This window comes from Delphinus delphis, chromosome 16 (assembly GCF_949987515.2).
Source record: "Delphinus delphis chromosome 16, mDelDel1.2, whole genome shotgun sequence".
Classification (NCBI taxonomy): Eukaryota; Metazoa; Chordata; class Mammalia; order Artiodactyla; family Delphinidae; genus Delphinus; species Delphinus delphis.
In genome coordinates, this window is record NC_082698.1 from 54,000,599 (window position 1) to 54,021,956 (window position 21,358).

The 21,358-nt window shown below is 59.5% G+C and overlaps 1 protein-coding gene across 1 annotated transcript in view; it reads right to left on the reverse strand.

Annotated features, from left to right (window-relative positions):
- Positions 1 to 899: 899 nt before the first annotated feature.
- Positions 900 to 21,358, reverse strand: part of ZMIZ1 (zinc finger MIZ-type containing 1) — a 165,767-nt gene continuing 145,308 nt past the window's right edge. Inside the window, exons 11-23 of the mRNA XM_060034711.1 lie at positions 19,734 to 19,916; positions 18,699 to 18,776; positions 17,845 to 18,019; positions 17,214 to 17,355; positions 15,528 to 15,738; positions 14,266 to 14,371; positions 13,218 to 13,378; positions 12,179 to 12,246; positions 11,790 to 11,858; positions 11,065 to 11,309; positions 9,660 to 9,826; positions 6,055 to 6,309; positions 900 to 4,585 (exon numbers count right to left, since the gene is read on the reverse strand). Coding sequence (XP_059890694.1) covers positions 4,478 to 4,585; positions 6,055 to 6,309; positions 9,660 to 9,826; positions 11,065 to 11,309; positions 11,790 to 11,858; positions 12,179 to 12,246; positions 13,218 to 13,378; positions 14,266 to 14,371; positions 15,528 to 15,738; positions 17,214 to 17,355; positions 17,845 to 18,019; positions 18,699 to 18,776; positions 19,734 to 19,916 — 1,968 coding nt within the window. The 3' untranslated portion in view covers positions 900 to 4,477. The remainder of the gene's footprint in view (positions 4,586 to 6,054; positions 6,310 to 9,659; positions 9,827 to 11,064; positions 11,310 to 11,789; positions 11,859 to 12,178; positions 12,247 to 13,217; positions 13,379 to 14,265; positions 14,372 to 15,527; positions 15,739 to 17,213; positions 17,356 to 17,844; positions 18,020 to 18,698; positions 18,777 to 19,733; positions 19,917 to 21,358) is intronic.

Here is a 21,358-nt window from a genome sequence, read left to right on the forward strand (position 1 = left end):
GTCCGTGTGGAGGGAAGGCTATGACAGCCACATTTGCTTATGTCCTATGGCCCGAGGCCAGAGCTGAGTAAAGGGGTGGGGGGGACAGTGGTTGGCTGCTGGGCCCTGAGAATCATATTCACTTCCCCAAAGTTCAGGAGGGGACAAGGAAGGGCAGTCGTTTGTGTGCCTGAGGCTGTAAAGACAGTTAGAACCAGAGCCTGGCCAGGGGCTGTAGCAAAGCAACCTATGTAAATTGCAGTCATGGGCAAGAGGAGACCCAAGGTCCCCTTCAAGGGGAGGGGGGCAGGGGTGCTGAGAAGTGGGGTGGCCAGAGAGAGGTGGCCAACAGGAAAGCGTCTGTATTAACTTGACAAGGTACCTGTTCCTAAGCCCAGAGAATCCACAAGGGCTCGCCATCTGAGCCCGGCCAGCATCGTACACCCGCCCCGAGTTGCACTGGGTCTGAGTGTCCAGCACCCCATAGAGGGCCTGGCACCATTCAGGGCCCCCTCTCCAGGACCAGGGCCTGCTGGAGACGGGGTCCACCAGGAGGTGAGGACACTGGGCTCTGAACATTGACCTGAGCCAGGTTCCAGGGCCACTTCCGGGACCCCTGTGTCAGGGGCTCCTCCATCTTAGCACCCGAAGCACCTGACTGCATAGTTTTTGTTCTGTTTTGTTTTGCAGGGTGATCGGGCAGGGGTGGTGCTAAAAAGCAAAATCAGAAAACACCCAAACCGCCCCTTAACATTCACAAAATCGCTAGTTGGCCGAACCTTCGTTTTCGTCCATTTATTTAGAAAAAAATTAACATGGGCAAATGAGATACCTCAGTGTTACAACAGAGTATAGAAATGTCTAGCAAGAGTCCAATAATTTGATCTTTAAATACAAAAGAACCACATGAACACCTAATATACAGGTTTCATCTGAATACATATTTATTAGATAAATATTAGAGGTTGTCACATCATCTAACTACATACAGCTTTGCAAGACTAGAAATCACAATTAGTTTTCTGACCAGTTCAAAGTATGAAATGATTGCATTGTACAGAGATGTACAGAGACGATGACGGTCGCAGTGGGAGTTACTTCAGGCTGCACGGTGGGTGTGTTCATGTGTGTGTACGTGTGAAATCACCTGCGATCATGATATCAAAAATTATACAAAGTATGAATTTGGTTACAATTTTCTTCTGAAATCCTCGTTTCTTTTCATTATTTCCATAGCACCCTAAAAATACACAGGTGGCAGGACTAGTACACTGAAGCTAAGTAGTACATGTAGGTAGAATAAAAACAAAACGGAACAAAAGAAACTCCTTTCTACACAGAGTCAGAGTATATTACATGAGTGAGACAGATGCGGAGAGAGACCTCACAGACGCTAACAGACAGGATCTAGTTTTTCCACGTGAAGATGGAGTTCCAAGCCTTTTTTTTTGTTTTGTTCCGGAAAATAAAAACAATACACATTCCGAGGGAAATGAATGCATCTGTTAACATGTCTCTATTTCTCATTTACATATGTACACACGTCCCTTGAGTGGCTGCTGCCCACGTCGCCCTGTCTGGATGGGTCAGGCCGAGGGAGCAGACGTGTAGCTCTCTGGGGGTTCAGGGCTTCCGTTACGGAGAAAGTATTAGAAGTTTCTTAAAAAATAAAAATGGCTACAGGAACATGATACATGGGTAAAGCTTCAAACCAAGAAGATGGGGCTGATTGCTTGTACTTGGGCCTTCCCACCTGCCCGCCAGCGCCCTGTCCGTTCTGTGGAGTGGAGACAGAAACATGCCTATGGGCTGGGTGGATGCTCGTCATGGAGAAGTGGCTTTGCTGAGGCTTTGTTTTTGCTGAGGTTACTTATGGCTCCAAGTAGTCATCCGAAAGGATCAGGGAAGCATCTCCCCAGAGTTCAGAACCGCCCCTGCTCGGGGAGGCTGTCATCACCTGAATGTGTCACCAACTGGGGCTCGCTACAGCCCCGGACGCCTTGATGCCTCCCCCCACCCCCCGACCTGGCTCCAGAGCCGCTCTGGAGGACACGCCCAGAGCGCGGGCTGCAGGCGCCACGGTTCTGGAAAGCTCTTTGCTGAACTTGCTGGTGGAGGCTCGCTTGGGAGGGGACCCAGGAAACCTGCCTCAGGTGCCGAGCCCATGGCTTCCTCAGAGATGGCCAAGGCAGGTGCCTGGAGCCTGGGCTGTGGGGAACAGATTGACCCTCTGTGCTAGAAAGCTGTGGATAGGTCAGTGAGCAGAGGGGGACACCCTGATAACCACCAGAACGGACCCCAGGCCTTTCTGAGAAAGAGTTGCACAGCAGGAAGTGGGAACTTCTAAGGAAGGCATCTGTAAATCTGTCTGGGGCAGAACATTCCCAGATGGCCTGACACAGCTGGGGCTACTGGCCACTGGGCAGAGACGGCCACATGCTACCTGGCGTCGTCTTGTCCCCACCAGCCAACTGGGGATGGCTCCAAACGGCGGGTGGCCGGGTCTTCTAACTCACTGTACAGCCACCCATGCTCTCAGTCCCTTCTTCTGTACAAATGGCCCTGGTTGCTTTTTTGTTTTTGTTTGTTGTTTTTCTTAAAAAAGGGACTCGGTCTTTGTCGTTGAGTCAAGGTATTTTAAAAACACCAGCAAAGGCTATAACCAGGTCATGAAAATGTTGAATATTATCAAAGACAATACTAAAATATTCACAAAGATATTTACAAAAGCAATTCTTAAAATAATTGATTTGTATACGGAACACCACGCTGTTTGAAAAAACCTCTGACAACGGGACAAAGGAAAAGGGGTGGGGATGGGACGATGGCAGCTTTCCTACAGAAAACCTTGTGCCGGGCCGTCTGGTACAGCGACTGGAAGTCAACAGCTGGGGCCAACGTTCCGGTCACATCCAGAGGAGTGCTGGGGGTGTTCCCCCAACCCCCAACAGAGAGGGAGACGGAGACTGAGAACACAGACAGCGGACGGGGGAGCAGGTGAGGGCCTCGGGCAGCAGCAGGGGAGGGGCGCGATGAATTTACAGAGGGGACGCAAGTGACCCAACGGCCCAGCATCACCGGCCATGAGGCTCGGGGAGCACAAGGGAGCCTGGAACAAAACGGACTCACAAGAAGCTACCCGGGAGACTCCGAGAGCGAGCAGTTAGCTGGATGGAGCGAAGCGCAGAGGGAAAACCAGAGGCTGCTTCTGCTGGAGCAGGAGTGTGGGGTGAGCTTTCGAGGCCGGAGGGACACGGAGGGAAGGAGAGGCTGGCAGCCAAGCGCGGGGTCTGAGACAGCCACAGAAACACCACGCGACGCTCGAGGGCACATCCTGGCACACGCGGCGACAGACTGGGCTGGAGCCGGGGGCGGCCTCGAGCACAGGGACAGGCCAGACCAGACAGAGGAGCCGGAGAGAGACAGTGATGCCCGGGGTTCCTGCTGCTGAGCCCCTGCATCCCCTGCCTTTCCACCACTCACCAGGCTGTCTGGGTAAGACATAGGGGCACCGGGACAGAGGGAAGTGGGTGTCCCACGTAACAGTCTTGGAGAGGTGGGCGAGGGGGGAGCAGAGGAAGGAAACAGGACGCATGGAGAGAAATGGGTCGCTTGCTGTCCAAGTCCAGTGTTCCTTTTCCCCAGATGACTTTGCGGCTTTAAGATGCTGTCGTTTAAGAACAGGGGGTGGCTTGGAGCAAAGCTGTAGTTGGCCATTTCTGTTGGACTCCAAATCCGGCTGGCGGCACTCCCCCCTTCCCCAATTAAGGGCACAATAACTTCAGCTGGATTCTTTCTCGCTCTGGCCCCACTAAGGCTGGGCCCTGGCCTGAGTCAGAGGTTGCGGAGCCATCCTGGCTCTGCGGAGGCCTTGACTCCCTTTTCCACCGGTCCCCAAGCAGGAATGGCTCACCCTCTCCCAAACACAGACGCTTGTCTTTTTTTTCTCTGCTCTCTGAGAGTGTTTACAGGGTATCCTGGCTTAGAGGTCTGGGGTCAAAGCGATAACCTTGGCCCCTAAGAGTTCTCTTTCCCAGAGGTTTGTGCTTTTCTGTGGTGGGTGGTAGTGGTGGTGGGCAGGCCGCTCTCACTGCCACCAACCTCTGCTGCTCCTCCAAGGCTCGGGGCCGCTGGGATACGGGGGCCCCTCCCTCAGGTTCACAGTCACGTGGAGGCGGCTCTGGGCCGGGAAGCAGGGAGGCTGGGTTACAGTTTAGAAACTGGAAGAACCTGGGGGGCACTGGAGGGTCATCTGGAAGCCGCCGTCAGTGTGTGCCCCCTCCCCGGGCCAGCGCCCTGTCTCGAGGGTCATCTTTGGGGCCTGCTCTGGGCGTGGGCTCCAGACCTGCACCGCCTTCACAGTGCACCCTCCCGCCCCTAGGCTCTGAAGGCCGCAGCAGGGGCGGTCCGAGGGCACGGGCTCCCGGCGGGAAAGTGTGTGGGGCAGATGGGGAAGGAGGCCGCGTGGGGAGGGGTGGCCCCGACGGAGGGGTGGGCTTCAGTTGTTCTCAAAGAGAGACAGGAGGTCATCATTACTATTGCTCGGCAGGTCGGGGGGATCCAGGTACGAGAGGAGCTCATCAGGGTTTGTGAGTTCTGGAAGGAGCTGGAAAAGAAGTACAGAAGCTCAGATGAGGTGTCGGCTGAAGGCTGGGCCGGCCCAGGGTGAGGAAGCAGGGCACCCTCGGGCCTGTTCGCTTGCCTTCTACCTGCCTCCTGGGGTCCTGGTCCAAACAGGGGAAACTAACAGTGCCGGTGGTCCCCGGATGCATCCAGGCCACCGTGCTAGTCTGGGGCACACCCGTGCTTATTTCAAGTCTGGAAAAGTGGAGCCCTCGGCCCACCAGCTGGGAAGGCTCCTCACGCACAGTGTTCCTGAGACCCTGCCACAAGGGGCTGGGGGTCACTCATGCCTCCCAGGAGAAGCCATGTGGCTTTGCATGTAAGGCTGGCGGGTCTCTGCGGCTCCCAGCACCCCACACCTCCCCCAAGAGCTCCCGGCTCCTTGCTGAGCCCACGGCTAGCTGGGCAGCACTGCTCTTCCCTGTAGACTCCGGGAAGAGGCTACAGACCGTCCCTACCCTCTACTGTGAGGTCCTTGGACTCTTTCGGTCACACAGGGGACCTCATCAATCTAGAAGCACCTGCCCTGGCCTGGGGAGGAGAGTCGGGCAAGAATCCAAGATGGCGCCAAAGCTGAGTGAATCCGGTTCACCAGAGACTCTTGCTGGGGCCAAGGGGGACTCTTGCTGGGGCTGGGACGTGACCAAGGAGAGGGCAGGCCTCCTCTCTGGGAATCTAGAGCCTGGGGGCGAGGGGTGGGCGGGGCAAGGGCCGTGTCCCTCGCTGACAGCCCTGCCCAGCTACCCAACACCCATCATTCAGTGTCCCCCTTGCCCACCTTCCAGACCATTCAGTTCTCAAGGGGGGTGATCCCTGAATCTCAGCTGCCCGCTTCTGCCTCAGTCACACGACGCCCCCCGCCCCCGCCCCCCAGTGTGACCCGAGGCCGAGCCTTCTGTCACCCCACGTGGGGGCCTCTCAGAGTGAGCGATGGAGTGAGCAAAAGCACAGGGCATGGACAACACACAGACTAGAAACTGGAGACACACACCAGCGAGACAGACAGAGGGACCTGTCCCTCCAGCCCCTCCCCTGCCTTGGGCCAGAGAGCGGCAGATGCAGCGATGGCAAGCCGATGTCGGGGAACGGGAGGTGGGAAGAAGGGGGGGGAGGGACCCTCCTGTGCTGCCTCCAGGACCGGCCCAGAGGGACTCTGTGAGGGCCTGGGGGAGGGAGGGCAGGGCCGGGCGGCAGGACTGTGGCCAACGGGACGGGGGCGGGGCCAGCAGGGTGGGGCAAGGGGTGTGGCACCCTCGCTGAGGCTTGCCCACTGTGGGGTTCCCCGGTCCTGGAGCCACAGGGGAGGCAGGTTGGCGGGGCCCACCCTCCGCCCGCCCACCCGCTCCTCACCGCTGTACCTCTCCTCCACCCCGGGCCTCGGGCCCTCGACACCCGCCCCTGCTCTCGGGCAGTCCCGGCCCCAGGCCAAGACACGTGGTGACCCCAACTTACATCCAGCGAAGGCTCCGGCATGTCGGACGCTCCCTGCGCTCCGGCCTGACCCTCTAAGGCTGAGGAGGGGTTAAAGGTCAGGTCACTGTGTGGATGGTTGCCGGGAGCGGCCTGTGGCGGTTGCCGGGGAGGCTGGGAAGGAGGAGGAGCCCCACTGTGATGTAATGGAGGCCCTGACTGGCTGCTGGGGTGTGGGACGTGCAAACCTTGTTGCATGGAGGGATGGGGCTGGTCAGAACTGCCAGCATGTGGCATCTGTGGAGGAGGAGAGAGCAGGAAAAAGAAAGGTGAGGTGACGAGGTACAGCGACGAGATGCCTGGAGAAATGAAAACCAAACAAAACCAGGAAAATAACGAAACCCCCAAAACAAAGCCACCCCTCTACAAAGCTGAATGCTTTTTTTTTTTTTTCTGCAGAGAAACAAACAAACAAGCAAACAAATCCTCCCCCCAAAACCGCCAGTCAGGGGGGCTGAAGCCACGTGGGGCAGGGAGGGAGGCGGCCAGGGGCTCTGAGACTAGCAGAGACCCTGAGATCGGGGCCCAGGCCCCTGGGAGCCCCTCTGTCTCCCTAGCCCGGACACCAGCACAATGAACAACAGCAAGGGCAGGATGGAGAAGCGAAATGGGCATGTTTCCGGGGAGCAGGGAGGCGGGCGGGAGTGCTGCTGGCGGCGTGGTGCAGGCCCGAGCCGGGGCGGCGGGGAGCAGACACGGACGACAGCATGGGGCAGGCGTGCAGCTCACGGGGGTCTGCGCCTCCACGCGGGCCCTGGCCTGGGGGCGACACGAGGCACGCCGGCTCCGGGGGCAGCGGGGCCTCGGTGTAAGCTCTGCCTGCTGTCCCGGGGTAGGACGGAGCTGAGCCCAAAGTAAAGGAGGCGACCTGGGGCTTCTGAGTCCTGCCAGACCTTCCTGCAGGCCACCCACCTAGGCAGCAACAGGCGTGCTTCTCTCGTAGATAACCTAGGCGCCCCCCCGCGCCCTGCGCGTGTCCTGAACCGTCGGGGCTATGGGTGGGCAGGGGACACGGGTGGGTGGGACTTAAACTTCCCCTGTAGGTCTGTTTGCTGCCTCAAGCCACCCTGCCTTCAGAGTTCAGGTCTCGGAGTGAAAGGCCAAGTCTAAGTCCGGGGCCCCACCCACGGCATCTCCAACGGTCCCCGGGCCCCCCTCACACTCTGCGAATGAAGGGAGCTCACTGACTGGCCAGGCCTCTCACTTGGAATGGGCAGCCAGGTGACTAAATGTCTCCCTGGTCACTACCCTCCTCCCAGCCCTGTCTTCTGGGCCACACAGAAACACTGACACTTCTTTCGTGGGTTTGCAAACGGCAGTGACACCATCCCTGATCTTCTCCAGACACCAGTTCCTCTTCCTGTTTCTCCTAAAAGCTGCTCCCCAAGCCTTGCTGTGGGCTGGCCCCTGCCCACGGTCCAGGCGGCCCTCTGCAGCACAGTGCCCCTCCAGCCCGGGCCTTGAGAACGAGGGATGACCATGTGACATGAAGGCTGCTGACCCTGGGGGAACCACTTGTGGGGTGCACACAAAGTAAGAAGAACCAGAAGCGGCAGGACAGCCCTCATAGCTGTCGGCGAGGCCAGCCTGTGACGCTCTGTAGCGACCATTCTGGGAAGTAGGGGGCAGGGAGGGGCTCCACACTCCTGGAGCAGCCCAGCCCCAGACAGACAGCCCCCAGATCTGCTGACACAACTAACGCCCTCGGCCCTGACATCTTGCTGGATTATCTCAGAACCTGGAGGGGCAAGTGCTCTCTGGGACCTGCCGACACACCTGTCAACCTCCCACCTGGCACGGGAGAGCCTTGGGTGGGCCAGCACCTGGCTGGAGCCCTCCCACCAGTCCGTGCGCCTGGGAATCCTTCCTGGCCTCGTGCTCAGCCGGGTCAGGCTGCTCTGGTTGGGCAGGTGGGTTGTTGACCTGTGACTGCACCACACCACCTTGCACAGCTGTACCTCTGGGTCCGGTTCTCATCTAACAAAAGCCCAGAAACGGACAAGGACAGTGCATATCTGAAAAGCTTCCTGGGGGGGCTGTGAAGTCAACTCAAGGGCTTAAGTCCCTCTGCGAGGACCCTGGTGGCAGGGCTGACAGGGCAGGAGAATGCCTTGTTGGACGCAGAAAGCACACAGCACCCCTGCTGCCATCTTCCAGTGCTGGGAACTGTGAGGAGACAGAAGGTGCCAGATCAACGTGGAGCAGGGGTGTGATCTGGGTGATTCCTCGACATGGAAGGCTGACATCCTGGGGAGCAGGGCTGGGGAAGGGGGCCAGGAGAGACGCCCTCTGAAAGTGGAAGCCCCATGGGGCAGAAAGTAACTTGTGCAAACATGGCAGAAGGCTGGTGAAAGCAGCTATTTCCAACCTGGCATTCTGGGTTCCTGCAGGAAGGCTGCTGCAGTGCCCCTCATTTAGAGTCCTTCTGGCTAATAGTCACTCCTGCTGAGAACTGGTGGCTCTGGTGCCCAGGACAGTCCCTGGCCCAGTGCTGGATGTTTCCCAACTCCATGTCAGCTGTGGGTAACACAGCACAATCCACAGGCCCCTTCCTTCCAGGCCACATGATGGAGACTGGGAGAGCTTGGAGAGGTACCTTCGGGTGTAGGCCCAACTCCACTGCCAGGCATTGGCAAGACCCCTGGACCCTTCTTTCTGGCTGCTGTGGCCCAGGACCCACGGCCAGGCCCTCAGTTTCCTCAAAACCCCAAGTGTTCTTCCTCCATCCAGGCACTGCCAGAACTTTTGCTCCATTCGCTTGAGGCCTGTGTCTGTCTTGCTTACACCTGGTACAAGGCACGGCCGGGAGACCAGGCTCAGAAAACGTCTGCTAGATCAAGGGCAATCCTCCATCGCTGCCTAGATAAGGACTCGGGAGGCAGCCAGGCCTCCCACCACTGCTGTCGGCGCCACAGGAAGGGAAGGCCTCTGGGCAGCACAGGCCACCTCACCTGAAGGGGCTTTCTCAGCGATACAGTGTGCGTTAATACGTGAAACAGGACAAGAAGGGAATACTCTTGGGATAAGTAGAAATCCTAATGTTTCTTTTTGCAGAAGGAGGCGATACCTCGAAGATTCAGAGCCCTGCAGAATAAGTGCCTGGGTCTGGGACTAAATTCTAGATGGCTGGATGAAGTAAGTCAGCATAACAGTGTGTGTAAGAGGGGGAGAAAGGGGATGGGGCTGTGTGTGTGTGTGTGTGTGTGTGTGTGCGTGCATACAGGATGTGTGCCGGGTGTATGGGGGGTGTGTGGGCCTGTATGTAGGGGGTGTGCAGGCATCTGCATGTGTGCATATGCATGCAACGTGTGTGCAGGTAAGAGCTTGAAGCTTCCCCCATCTGAGAATCTGCTGTCCTGGGTGAGACGGCCAAATCCAAGGACACTGATGGGCCACGACCCCGCCTCAGTCAGGGCTCCCACGCCCTGCTGCGTCCCGAGACTCAACTCTCAGTTCTCTCCTTTGCCTGGTAGGGAACTAGGCAAACATCAGAAAGGCCCAGGGGAGCCCTCTGTCCCCGTCAGCCCCACACTGGGGCTGGGGGCACCGGGGAGGTGGACGGTCAGCGGCGAGGAAGAGGTACTCACAGTCTCCTGCATGGGGTGACTGAGGGGCTTCTCAAGGGCGGCCATGTTGTTGGGCATGTCCGGGGGGTGGGAGAGCTGGGGGGGCCCGTGCATGAAGTCGTTCATGGACGTCCCACCGGGGTTCCCGTGGGGGAAGTCAAAGTTGCCATGGCCCTGGTAGCTGTTGCCTGGGGAGGGAACGAGATGGGGAGGGTTGTGACCCAGAGGGAAGACGGCCACCCCAGGAAACTCAGTAAAACTCAGTGTAAAGGAGGAAGCAAGGCCCACCCTCCTGCCAGGCTAGAGTCGGCTCCTGCAGCCGTAGACCTCAGGGCCGTACAGCGGGGCAGCGATGCAGCTTTCTCCTGCGGGCCTTAGTACCCCAGGGCATGTGCCGGTGTACAGCCACAAGCAGGGCTAGAGTCGGAGGAAAGGGTGGTCGGGCTCTTGCAGCGGGACACATGGAATGAGGCCCGAGTCTGAACTTTCCACAGGATCTGCTGAGCGAGCCCCCCAGACCTGCTCACCCACAGCCCCCATGAGGCTGCCCTTCATCCCTGGGACCACCCAGGCCCAGAGGGGGAGGTCGGAGTCTGTGCCAGGTTCAAGAGGACACCCTCAGAGCCAGCCGTCTGGCCTCCCAAGCCGCTGCTTCCTCCACCACGTGGCCGCGGTGAGAGCTCAGAGGACCAGCACACTGGAAAGCTGGGGCACTCAGCATGCTGTGGGACTCTGGCTAGGTAGGCTAACCTCTCTGGGCCTTTAATCATCCAGGAGCCCCAGGAACCTAAGAGCAGGGGTTCTGCGGGGAGCTGCCATGCCCGGTGTTTGGGGGGCGGGGAGGGTACTTTCTGGGAACTGAGGGCAGCGCAGTGCAGCTTGCTCTGGGCAGCAGGAAGTGAGGGGGCAGTGACAGTGTCCTTGGTGGCCGAAGGCTGGTGGCTCCAGGCCCCTGGACCCCGTCTCTGGAAGGGTGGGAGAGTTGCAGGGATAGGGACAATATGGAGATGTCAGAGGGCAACGTGGGAGGGCCAGGAGCGCCATGAGGGGTGTGGTCTTAGTGGCCCCAGCAAAGCAGGCTCTGAAGCCCCTAAGCTCGACAGCTGCCGACCAGGGAGACCCAGGAGTCAGGAGGGAGGCTGGGCAGCGGGGGTGCGAGAGGCGGGAGGCTGGGCAGTGGGGCAGCTCCTCACTCATGCCTTCCCAGCTGGGTGCCGACCCACAGGGCTGGCTGGATGGAGGAGGGGGAGGATGGCATTGCACAGGCCGCTGTACCCCCAATTTCAGCGACGTGGTATTGTTTTTTGGGGGTGTGCGTTACCTCTGCCTCTTCACACCACACCCTCCCTGCACCTGCCACCATCACCCCAGAAATCCTGGGCCCCTGCTGGGGCTTCTCCCTCCCTCCTTGTCGGCCATCACCCACCTTGGCTGCTGTAGTCGTTGGAGTTGGTGCCCCCGGGAGGGGGCGGAAGTGGATAGGGGGACGGGCCGGGGCCCAGGGCTGCGATCATCTCCATGACATTGGGCATGATCATCTGGCTGGGACTCATGGTCTTGAACCGCTTGGATGGGATGCCGTCAGGGTCATCCTTAATGTGGAGGTCCGACTTGATGGGCACTGGCCGCCAGCTGCATGTGGGGTCAATGGTGACCTCTTCAAACTCGGAGCTGGGGGGAGCAAGGGGGCAGAGCTGAGGCTCTGAGGTACCGGGCTTTGGACATGAGGGCCTCCAGCTCGGACAGACACTGAGATGTCCTCGTCCAGGCTCCCTCTGCCCCATTCCCACCACGCTCTGCATAGGACAGAAGTGTGATGGATTTTTATAACTTTTGAAAGATGGAGAGACTGAGACTAGGAAAAGCAAGTGGCTGGGCATGGGGCAGCGGGCCCCAAAGCCTCCACCCGAGACGCAGCCATGTCAGCTTCCTGCTCTGGCTGAGCTTGGTCCTTTCTGGAAAGTTCATTTGCCCCCAGGTACAGAACCCCTTAAATTGGCAGAGAGGTGAGGGATGTGGGAAGATGGTCTGCCGGCCAGTGGGGGATCGGGTATCAGCGGTGATCACACACTCACCTCATGCAACTCAGGTCAGCATCCCGCCCCCCCCTCCTCCCCCACCCCCTGCCCTAGTGTGGGGAGGCCCACTTACTGTTGGATGGCATTCAGGATGCCCCACATGTACTGATCTACCTCCAGGCCCTCGAGCAGAGCGGTTTTACTGGAAAAGGAGAGAGGGGGCTTGGCCTTTGTTCCTGGACCCTAGCGGGTGAGGCCACAGCCCACTCCTCCCCTCTGTGTCCAAGAGACCCGGGCCCTGCAACTGGTTACTACTTGGGGGCACCGACAGGAGAGGGCAGCCTTGTGACCGCTTGATACAAAGGGACTGTGCACAGGCCCCGTGATCTGAGCCCCTCTGCTGTGCTTGGGTTCTCTCATCCGTGTTTAGGGCAGGTGGAGGTGGCTGGACCCCACAGAGCAGGGCCACAGCTCCTCCTGGAGCCGGGTGACGTAGCTTATGCTGAGGTGGGCATCACTCACTTGCACACAGGACACCTCCAGGTCCCTCTCTCGCAATTCAGCTGCAGGTACGACTCCAAATCAAAGCACTGCGGAGGCCGGGAGACACAGACAGATGAGAGCAGGGCTCTCAGAAACCTCTTAAATGCAGGTGCCACTGCCTCCGGGACCCTCATGAAGACGTCCCACCAGGGAGGGAGACAGGTGATGGAGAGACCCAGGGTTGAGAGGGGTGATGACCTTGCCGATTTTCTGCTGTGCTTACAGCTTTCGGGCCATGTGGAATCCCTGCACACCTGTGCCCAGCCCTCCTCATACCATCCCTGTGCCCCAGATGACCCATGGCCTCTGAGAAGCCTTCCTGGTTCCCCTGCAGCCACCTCTCACCGATCCTGCCCCATGACAGCCCCTCTCCCTGGCCCGGCCCAGGCATGGAGGACACACCCCATCCAGTTCATCAGTGTGCGTCAGACAAATAAAGCGACCAGACCTCTGCTGCCCCCTTTTTCCCGGGGATGGGGGTTAGCGGGGCTGGGAGGCTCCCGACCCACTATGAAGCCCTCGGGGCCAGTTGTGAGAGGGTGGGGCTGAGGGTGCGGCTGGCCTGGCCCCACAGCAGCCCCCACCCAGTGAATCCCACCCACCTGGGCTGCCCGCATTTAGCCACCCAAACTGTGACAGTGACTCATCCCACAGCCACTTCCTGAGTACCTGCTCGGGGCAGGGCCTCGGAACACAGCAGTGAACCAGGCAGAGGCGTCCCTGCTTTCAGGTCCCCTATCAGCCGTAGTGGCCGTATGCGCAGAATTTCCCGCTAGCATCTCACATCTGCCAGGGCTGGGACTGTCTAAATCCAGCTCTGTAGCCCCCTGGGAACCTAGCTCTGAGCACACAGAGAAGATACTCAGAGGATAAGTGATGGCAGGAGCGAGTGAGTGAAATCAGCTCCTGATGGCCACGGCATCCTTCCGGGGTTAGAGACAGGCCCTGCTGCCCATCCCCCCGCCTACTCCTCGCCATCGCAGCCAGACTCCGGGACGCTCTCCCTGGGACTGCTCACCTGGACGTGCTTGCAATCGTGGCCTCGAGCAGGCAGCTGGATGCGCCGGAATGTGATGGGGCACTTCAGAGACACCTTGATGGCTGTCTGCTCCACACCATCTTCCCCATTGAGGGTCGTGTTGCCTGATGAGGCAGCCACGCTGCTGAAATTCCGCTTGACTGCAGGGCGGAGGCACAGGTGGATAAGGAGGGCAGGGCTGTCCTGCACACCCCCCACTCCTTCAGGTGGCTGATACACACTCTGATTCTCCACGCCCCCCAGCACAGGGAGGTCTCATGAACAGGTGCAGGGCACCCCCACCTGGGCAAAAGGGAGCTCAGCACGCCGGAGGCCCTGGGCCTCCCAGTGCTCTGGAATGACACTCTCCATGTGACATGTGTGGAGTGCCCCTGGAGGTGGCTGCATGAGTCCCCCAGTCTCTGCAGTCCATGCCCTGTCTTCACTAGGAAGGCGGGACTTTCTGCAAACCCTGCAGAAACCCAGTCCGGCACTCCACTGACTTTCTGGGTCAGTGGGAGAGCCCCACAGGCACTTTTGCACTGAATTCTCCAAATGTGGTAATGGCCTGGCCGGATTCTAGGGCTCAGGACATGAAGAAGCACATTTGAAGGGGGGAGCAGTGATGTACCTCCCTGCGTGGTGCACCCCCTTCCCCCGCCCCGGCCCCCAAGTGTCTGCACCTGGGAGTCAGAGCCAAGTCCCCCCTTCTCGAGTTAGGCCTGGGCTGTTGAGGTGGAATCCACCCCTGTGCTTCTCTCCTGATGAAGAACCCCCTCTTCCAGTTCCTCCCATCCTTCCAGGTGATCACCTCCTCCAGGAAGCCTGCCTGGCCTACCTGCACCACGGCGTCTCGTTTTAATCTGCCCTACATGCTGTACTCACGGTACTGTGTGCTCATCTGATCATCCCCACAGCCCCAAAGGAGGGGCATTGGAGGGGCACGGGCTAGTGCCAGGGAACACTCAGGGCCCGGTGGTGCCAGGCCCAGGGGACAATGAACGTGGTGGGACTGGGGTCTGGTTCCAGCCCCCGAGCCCCCACTCACTTTTCGTGATACAGTGCTCTGCGGGCAGGAGCCGCTTCTTGAGGAGGCCTTGCAGCACGGAGCGCACGGAGGGCCGGTGGACCAGCTGCAGTACGAAGAGGTGGGACTGCCGAGAAAGAGCAGAGGCTCGGTCCCTGCCGCACGGCCCCCACGCCTGCCACCTGGGCCTCCGCAGGCCTAGGCCGCCCCCTTCACCCCAGAGGCTAAGCGCAGGAAAGGGCCCCACGTCCATGGTGATGCCCCGTTAGGAGAGGGTCCCCTGGGACCTGGGAGAGAGCCCTTGAGGCCCAGGATGTGTCCCAGACCGAGCTGGGGACCCAGACCGGGGTCACTACCCGGGGGCAGCTGCTGCGGTCTATGCCAACAAGGCTGACTCTGATGCTGATATACCCCTGGGATGTGGTTATGGGACACAAGGCATCAAAATCCGGGCCAAACTCACTTCCTAGCCTTGGCCCTCCTGCCCCTCGCCCCGCTGTTCCCCATCATGCCTCCTCCATCCTTCCCGCCAGAAGATGTTGTCCTGTCTTCATTCCTCCAGGAAGCCTTCCAGGACTGCAACCCCCAACAAGCCCCCGCAGGCTCCTCACTCTGACAGCATCCCCAGTCCTGTGACTCTTATCCCCGGGTGGTCGTGGCGCCCCAACCCTCATAAGGGCAGGATCAGAGCTCTTCCTTCTTCTCCAGGGAGGCCAGCAGAGTGGGGCAGGTACTCTGCAAATCCCCGGACAAGCCCTGAGTGTCAGGCCCTGATCTTGGGGGACAGGAGTGTGGCTCAGACGTGGTCCCAGATCAGCGAGTCACAGGTCAGGGGACACACATACACAGTTCTGAGACAGCATGGTTGGGTGACAAAGGGAAGGAGTTAACTCCAGACTTGGCGGAGCTGGTTCTCAGGAGAAGAAGTGATTAGAATATAAAAATTTCTTGCAAACGAGGCACGAACGGAACCTAGCTTTCAGGGACACACAGAACTTCCTCAGTGGAAGAAGGTGGTGGGCACGGGGGATGGTGTCCGGGAGGAGGACCTACACGAGCAAAGGGAGGTGAGTGTGTGGACCAGATGGAGGCTGCGGTAGGAGAAAAGGCCAGGCCTCGGACCAGAGCACGGCGGCTTGAATTTCACCCCACGGCCCTGCGGGGGACTGTGGCATGTTTCTGGGGTACTCCTGAAAGATCACTCCTGGGGAAGGGGGATGGAGACCCCTGACGCAGCTGAGGCCCAGAGGAGGCTGAGGATGAGGCCCCACCCGCACACTCACGCAGCAGCAGGCGGTGACGGTGATCTGGATGGTGTTGCGGCCCGGCTGGCACACGTGCTTGAGGTGCAGGGGCTTGTGGGATGTCTTGTTGTCGCCGCGCTCGATGGTGAGGGGCGTGGCGTTCACGCTGACCTGCACCGAGGCTGGCCAGTTGGTGTTCATCTGCCGGTCCTCGTGGTGGTAGCACTTGAACTGCAGCTCCAGGTCAGACCTGGGGGCGGGGTGAGGCTCAGGGCAGCTCTGCGAGGGGGCTGCCCATGGCCTCCATGACCCCTCCCTCACCAGAGCCCCCCACCGAGTCACTCAGCACCCTGTCCTCAGCCACGAAGGCTCCCCCAGCCGCCTCGAGCTCTCCTCCTCTCTCACTCTGGACGTTCCCCCTGCCCAGGCCTCCCATCAAACCCCATCCCAACAACCCAAATTCCCCCCAGGCCTCCCATATACTGTTCAACCACAGCCCCACAGCTCTGGCCACAATCCGCCTCAGTCCCCTGCACGGAAGTACGCCTCCCGTTCCCCCAGGACAGAGACAGACGGACAGATGCTAACTCAACGAGGCCAGCTGGAAGGCTGATTATGCCCTGGGCTCCCGTGGACTGGTTCAGTTCCCGCCCCCCTACCCCTGCGGTGGGCCCCAAGGACACGGCACCGGAGGGGTCCCCACAAAGCCAGCAGGGCCAGTGGCCGAGCCACAGAAGGTCTCGCAGGTGACGGTACTCACGGCTAAGGAGCAGTGGGTGAGCAGGGCCCCTGCATGCGGGTCCCTCTACCCTTTTGCCTGAGAGCACTCCCGTGCCCTCCTGCCCACCCCAGCTGCCTCTGGCCCGCTCCAGGCAACGGGCCAGCTGTGCGCGCACAGTGGTGTGTGTGCACGTGCCCAGCTCAGACACATTTCGTGCCCTCAGGGTGCTCACTGGGCAGCTGAGGCCTTTGGTCACCGACACAGCGAGGCAGTGTGAGTCCTGCCCGCGGAGGAGGAACCGAGGGTGGAGACACCAATGCGTTCTGGTGTCTGAGAGACCTGGGCCCGAGTCCCAGCTCTGCCCCTTGCTAGCTGCGAGGATTCACCCAAGCTAATCACTTCTCTGGCCTCAGTTTCCTCACTGTCAACGGGGCAAGCAATGCCCGCTCATAAGATCAAAACAGATCAGGTATAGGAGGCTCAGAACATAGAGCCTGGCCCAGCAGGGGGCCTCCAGACCCCTCACTCCAGCGCCCACTGTTTGAGCAGCAGCCCCGCCCGGTGGCCAGCTGCTCGCTATCTGCAGGAAGGACCCGGTCCTGTTCTCGCTCCTCTCTCTATATTCCTGGCTCTGACCACATGAGCCACATTCGGGGCCAACTCGGGGGCCCTGCTGGAACATCCTCCTTCCCAGCCTGAGCTAGCCACGTTTTCCTCTGGGAATTTGTTCTTGACCACTGTCTCATCAGGACTGGGGTGGGTGACAGCAGCTCCCTACCCTCAGGCCACGAAGCCAAGGCAGATTTGTCTGTCTCCCGGCACCCGCAGGTTCGCTTTGACACCCCCGGGCCTTGCACACAGCAGGGCCCAGTCAGCAACGCTCAACAGGTGATGGTGTCAAGCAGATGCTGTTACCACGTGTCTCAGGCGATGCCAGGGCCCAGGAATGTCAGCACTGGGGCCACCTCCACCCGGCTCGGGCTGTACTGTGCCCTGACGCTCACCTCCACATCAGCGTCTGGTGGACTGTGGGCCTCAGGTGAAAGACGTGGTTGCTGACGGCCAGGTTGTGCTCCAGGCGGAAGGGCTCCAGCACCACGCCGTCTCGCACCGGGAACGTGAGCCGCAGCTCGTCATTGTGGTTGGCTGCGTGGGGGAGGAGCAGGTGAGCTGCACGGCCCTCGCCCCGGCGGCACACGACACGCACCCTTGGCTGCATGCTCCGGGCGCGTGTGTGAACAGGGCCACGGCAGCTGGGCTGTGTGCTCAAGGGCATACCAGGCAGCCCCTGGCTTCTTCCGGTCCCTCCGACCCCATCCTGACCATCCCTGCCTCCCCCTTCCCACTCATCCCCCCGCTCTGCATCCCCTCCTATCTCCACCTGCCCCCTGCTCTGGCAGCCCCGGCTGGCTTCTCCTCCCAGCCCTTTGCCACAGCTGAGAGTTGCTTTCCCTCCCAGCCTCCAGCCGCTCGGGCAGGTGGAAGGAGGCCTGCTCTCACACGCCCCGCGCCCAGCCCCCAGAGGCAGGCAGGCAGACTTCCAAGTCCCCTGGCTCCTGGCACACTGTGTGCTGGACGCGGGTGGAGCTGGCTTGACGAGGGAGGGAGGAGGTTGGGAGAGAGCAGGGCGCTCACCTGGGGGTGGTGGCAGAGCGCTCATATTTGGCTTGATGTCCGGTGGGAAGGGGGGTTTAACGTCTTGGCTGGGGGACAGGTATGGGGGGATGCTGCTCCCGGGGGTCATGGGGGGCGTGGGGTTCCCTGGAACAGGTGAGTGGGGGTAATTCGCCACAGGAACCGGCCTGGGAGGCTAGAGGGAAAGAGAAACCACATATAGGTTATGGGCTCACAGGCACAAGGAGGGACCATGGCTGTGGACACGCGCCCCCCCCCCCAGGGTCCTAGGGCTATGGCCCTTGCTCCCCCGAGGGAGGAGAGCCCCCCAGGAAAGCCCCTTCCTCCACTCTGGCCACACTCAGGCCTCTGCCCCTATGGAAAGACAGGTGGGCCTGGAAAGGTTCTCCCCACCCTTCACTTGGGTCATGGCATGAGGGGGATCGTAGGGTCCCCAGGCCATTGGACCAATGAGGACACAGGCTCAGGGTGACGGGGAATTCGCCTAATATCATCTTGGGAGAAGAAGCATGCTAGGAACAATGCCAGGTCTCCCGCTGCCCACATCGTGGCTCCAGGCCGTGTCCTTCATCGCCACCCCACCCCACTGGGGTCCCCAGATGGAGTCAGGCGTGAAGCATCTCCAGGAGCTCCTTCCCTTCCTCTCTCAGTCCCCACCTCGTTTTCTTCCCGGGACTGGCCAGGTCCACACTCATCCCTGGCCCACCCATCTGAGATGCAGGTCCTCCAAGCATCTCTGGGCCCTGGAGCGGACGACCCCACTAACGTCCAGGAAGGCTGGGGCGGGAACGGTGAGGCCCCCTCTAACACAGCGCATGTGGGTTCTAATTCCCGAGATGGAAACCGACACGTACCCTATTGACGTTCCCTTGGCTGTAGCTGCTGTAGCTGCTTCCAGAGAAGGTGTTATTTTGTCCATTAAACTGCTCTGGCTGGTAAAGCAAGATAAACAGTGCCGTGAACGGAAGGCAGGAAAGCTACCCCGCTCTCCCTCCTGAAACGAAAACCTTCCAGGAGGACAGGGGATGCGGAAGAGGCCCGCCCAGTGCTGGGGTGGGGAGTGCAGTGGGGGCAGGGCGCACCACCACCACAGTCAGTGTTCTGCCTCTCTCTGCCCATAGCTACTAATTGAGCGAGTTTATAAAAATAGCAACACCTAGTGTGCTGCAGTCGGGCTAAAAATAGTAAGCCCACGTAAGCCAAGGGGTGGGCAGTCATGTAAGTTGGCGCGATTCATTGGCAAATAAGTGTAAAATATTTCCAGAGTCTTCCTCACTCCTGAGAAGGTACTTTATCATGATCCCAAAGAAGGAAAGAGCTACGCGCCTGAAAACATTCATTATAGTACTATTTCAAAAGGGAAAACTCAGAAAAAACCCAGATGTCCAACAGAAAGGGTAAAATGTGGTGTGGTTCCCAGGAGAATGTCAGGCAGCCATGAAAAGTGACAACCGCGGGGACTGTAGCAATAAGTAACAGGCTGCGTTCAAGTGAAAGAAACAGAATCAAAATCACAACCGTAATAACTATACAACACGGTTGATGCCCACACGCGCGGGACAAAGTCTATAATCAAACGTAAATATATCCGGGTGGGTGCTTTTACTTAAAAAAATCTATTTCCTTCATTGTTATTATCTCGTACGTGCTATAAATAGTAAAAGGAGAAGGAAAACCATCATCTGAGCCCCACGAGAACAGGAACCAAGGAAAGCCAGTCTGTCATTTTGGCCGCTGCACGCACAGCTCTGAGCACATGAGATCACATCCAGAGATCTCCGCCTGCCCCCTGGTGACCCCAGGGGACAGCCAGGGTCAGGATGACACAGGCAGGGGTGGGGAGGTGAGGCGGTAAGGAGGAAAGGGGCCCGTGGGGTGGCGGGACTCACCTTGTAATACTGCCCCATGTTGACTGTGGGGGGCGGGTACTGCCCGGTGCTCGGCTGGCTGGGCATCCGCTGCCCGGGGTAGCTGGGAGAGGTGAGCGGCCGTGGGGGATTGGGGGTGGGGTACTGGCCTGGCTGGGTGGGGAACTGGCTGTTTGGTCCATATTGCTGGTTTCCGTAGTTGGGCTATGGTGGCAGAGAAAGGAGCGGGGAAAGGTCATCAGTGTCTCGAAGCCAAGCTGCCCACCAGATGCCAGGACGCCCCACCTCCTCTCCTCTGCCCCTGCTGTTTTCCACCCACCCAGAAAATGCCCAGTCCACCCGCAAAGGAGACCAGCTGAACCAGATGATGCCGGGGGCCCTTCCTGCCCTGACATCCAGGGACATTACATCGGCCCGTCTGGCTCGAGGGCCACCTCCCCATGAAGCTGTCTTTCTCAAAACTCCATGCCCCCTGAGCTTGGGGGTGCTTCCAGAGCCTCTTGCTCTTGCCGTCATGAGGGTGCTTGATTCTGAAGCCCCCTTTGGGTCTCCCCTAGTGCTCAGTATGTGACAGACAACAGGATGCACTTCCACAAAGGTGATCCCCAGCCCTTGCATTCTGAGGCTGAACCTGGGAGGCACTGTCCCCGTACCCCACACTGAGCACAACACACTGATGTTTAGTTTTGGGCTACTGGTGCAGAGGTCGGGAGCACCAGGCTGGTGAAGGGACAAGGCAGCCCCTATGGGGGAAGCAACAGCTCCAGAGAGGGGCAGGATCGCTGTCCTGGGAGAGCCACTCCCACCCTCCAGTTGCTTCCCTGTCTGTACAATCAGGTGACCCGCAGGGCACCCCAGGCCGTTACATCCCGCAGAGTCAGTGCTTCTTCCCCATCTGCAAAACTTCTTGTCTACTAACTCTCTCTTGCTCTCTAGGCTCAGAGGTCCAGGAGACAGCTGTGTCTCAGTGTCTGGCAAAGAACAGGCCTGCAGTTAATACTCGCTCAACACATGGGGTAAACGGCAGAAGAGGGCGAAGTTTGCATCCGCGCTGAAGAACTCTGCGGAGCTCACACTGTTGCGATACGGCGGCTGCTCTGTGTGATGGTGAGGTTCCCATCACATCACTGCAGGACAGGAAGGGGAGCTGGGGCCTGTCCACTAGTCCCTCTGCGGGACCAGGTGACCTGAGCCCCGCTCCCGCCCCCAGGTTCCGACAACTTAAGAGGTTCTATGAGTGTGTACTGAGAGGTGAGGCCAGTCTTCCCAGACGGGGTCAGGACGTGCAGTCTGTGGCCACCGGTGTCACAGCCCAGCGTCGGGCATTTTGTAGCTGGGTAGTCCCAGCAGTCTATTGAGGAGGACTTAGTAAAGATAACTGAGAGCCTCTGGTGTGCCCTGCTGTGACATGTAAGAGCTGGGGAGCTAACACCAGTACAGTCACAGGGCTGACGTCAGGCTAATGACCGGAAATTCTGCTGCCTTTTCTGTGATCGCCTCCTTGGGTCCCAGCAGCGGAGGTTGGGCCTACAGATGCATTCCCAGCCCAGCCAGAGGGAACGCCGGGAGTCTGAGCACAGAGGGGGCTGAGAAGGCCCAGAACTCATGTGGGGGCTGTGCATGGGAGTGACGCCCACGGGTCAAGG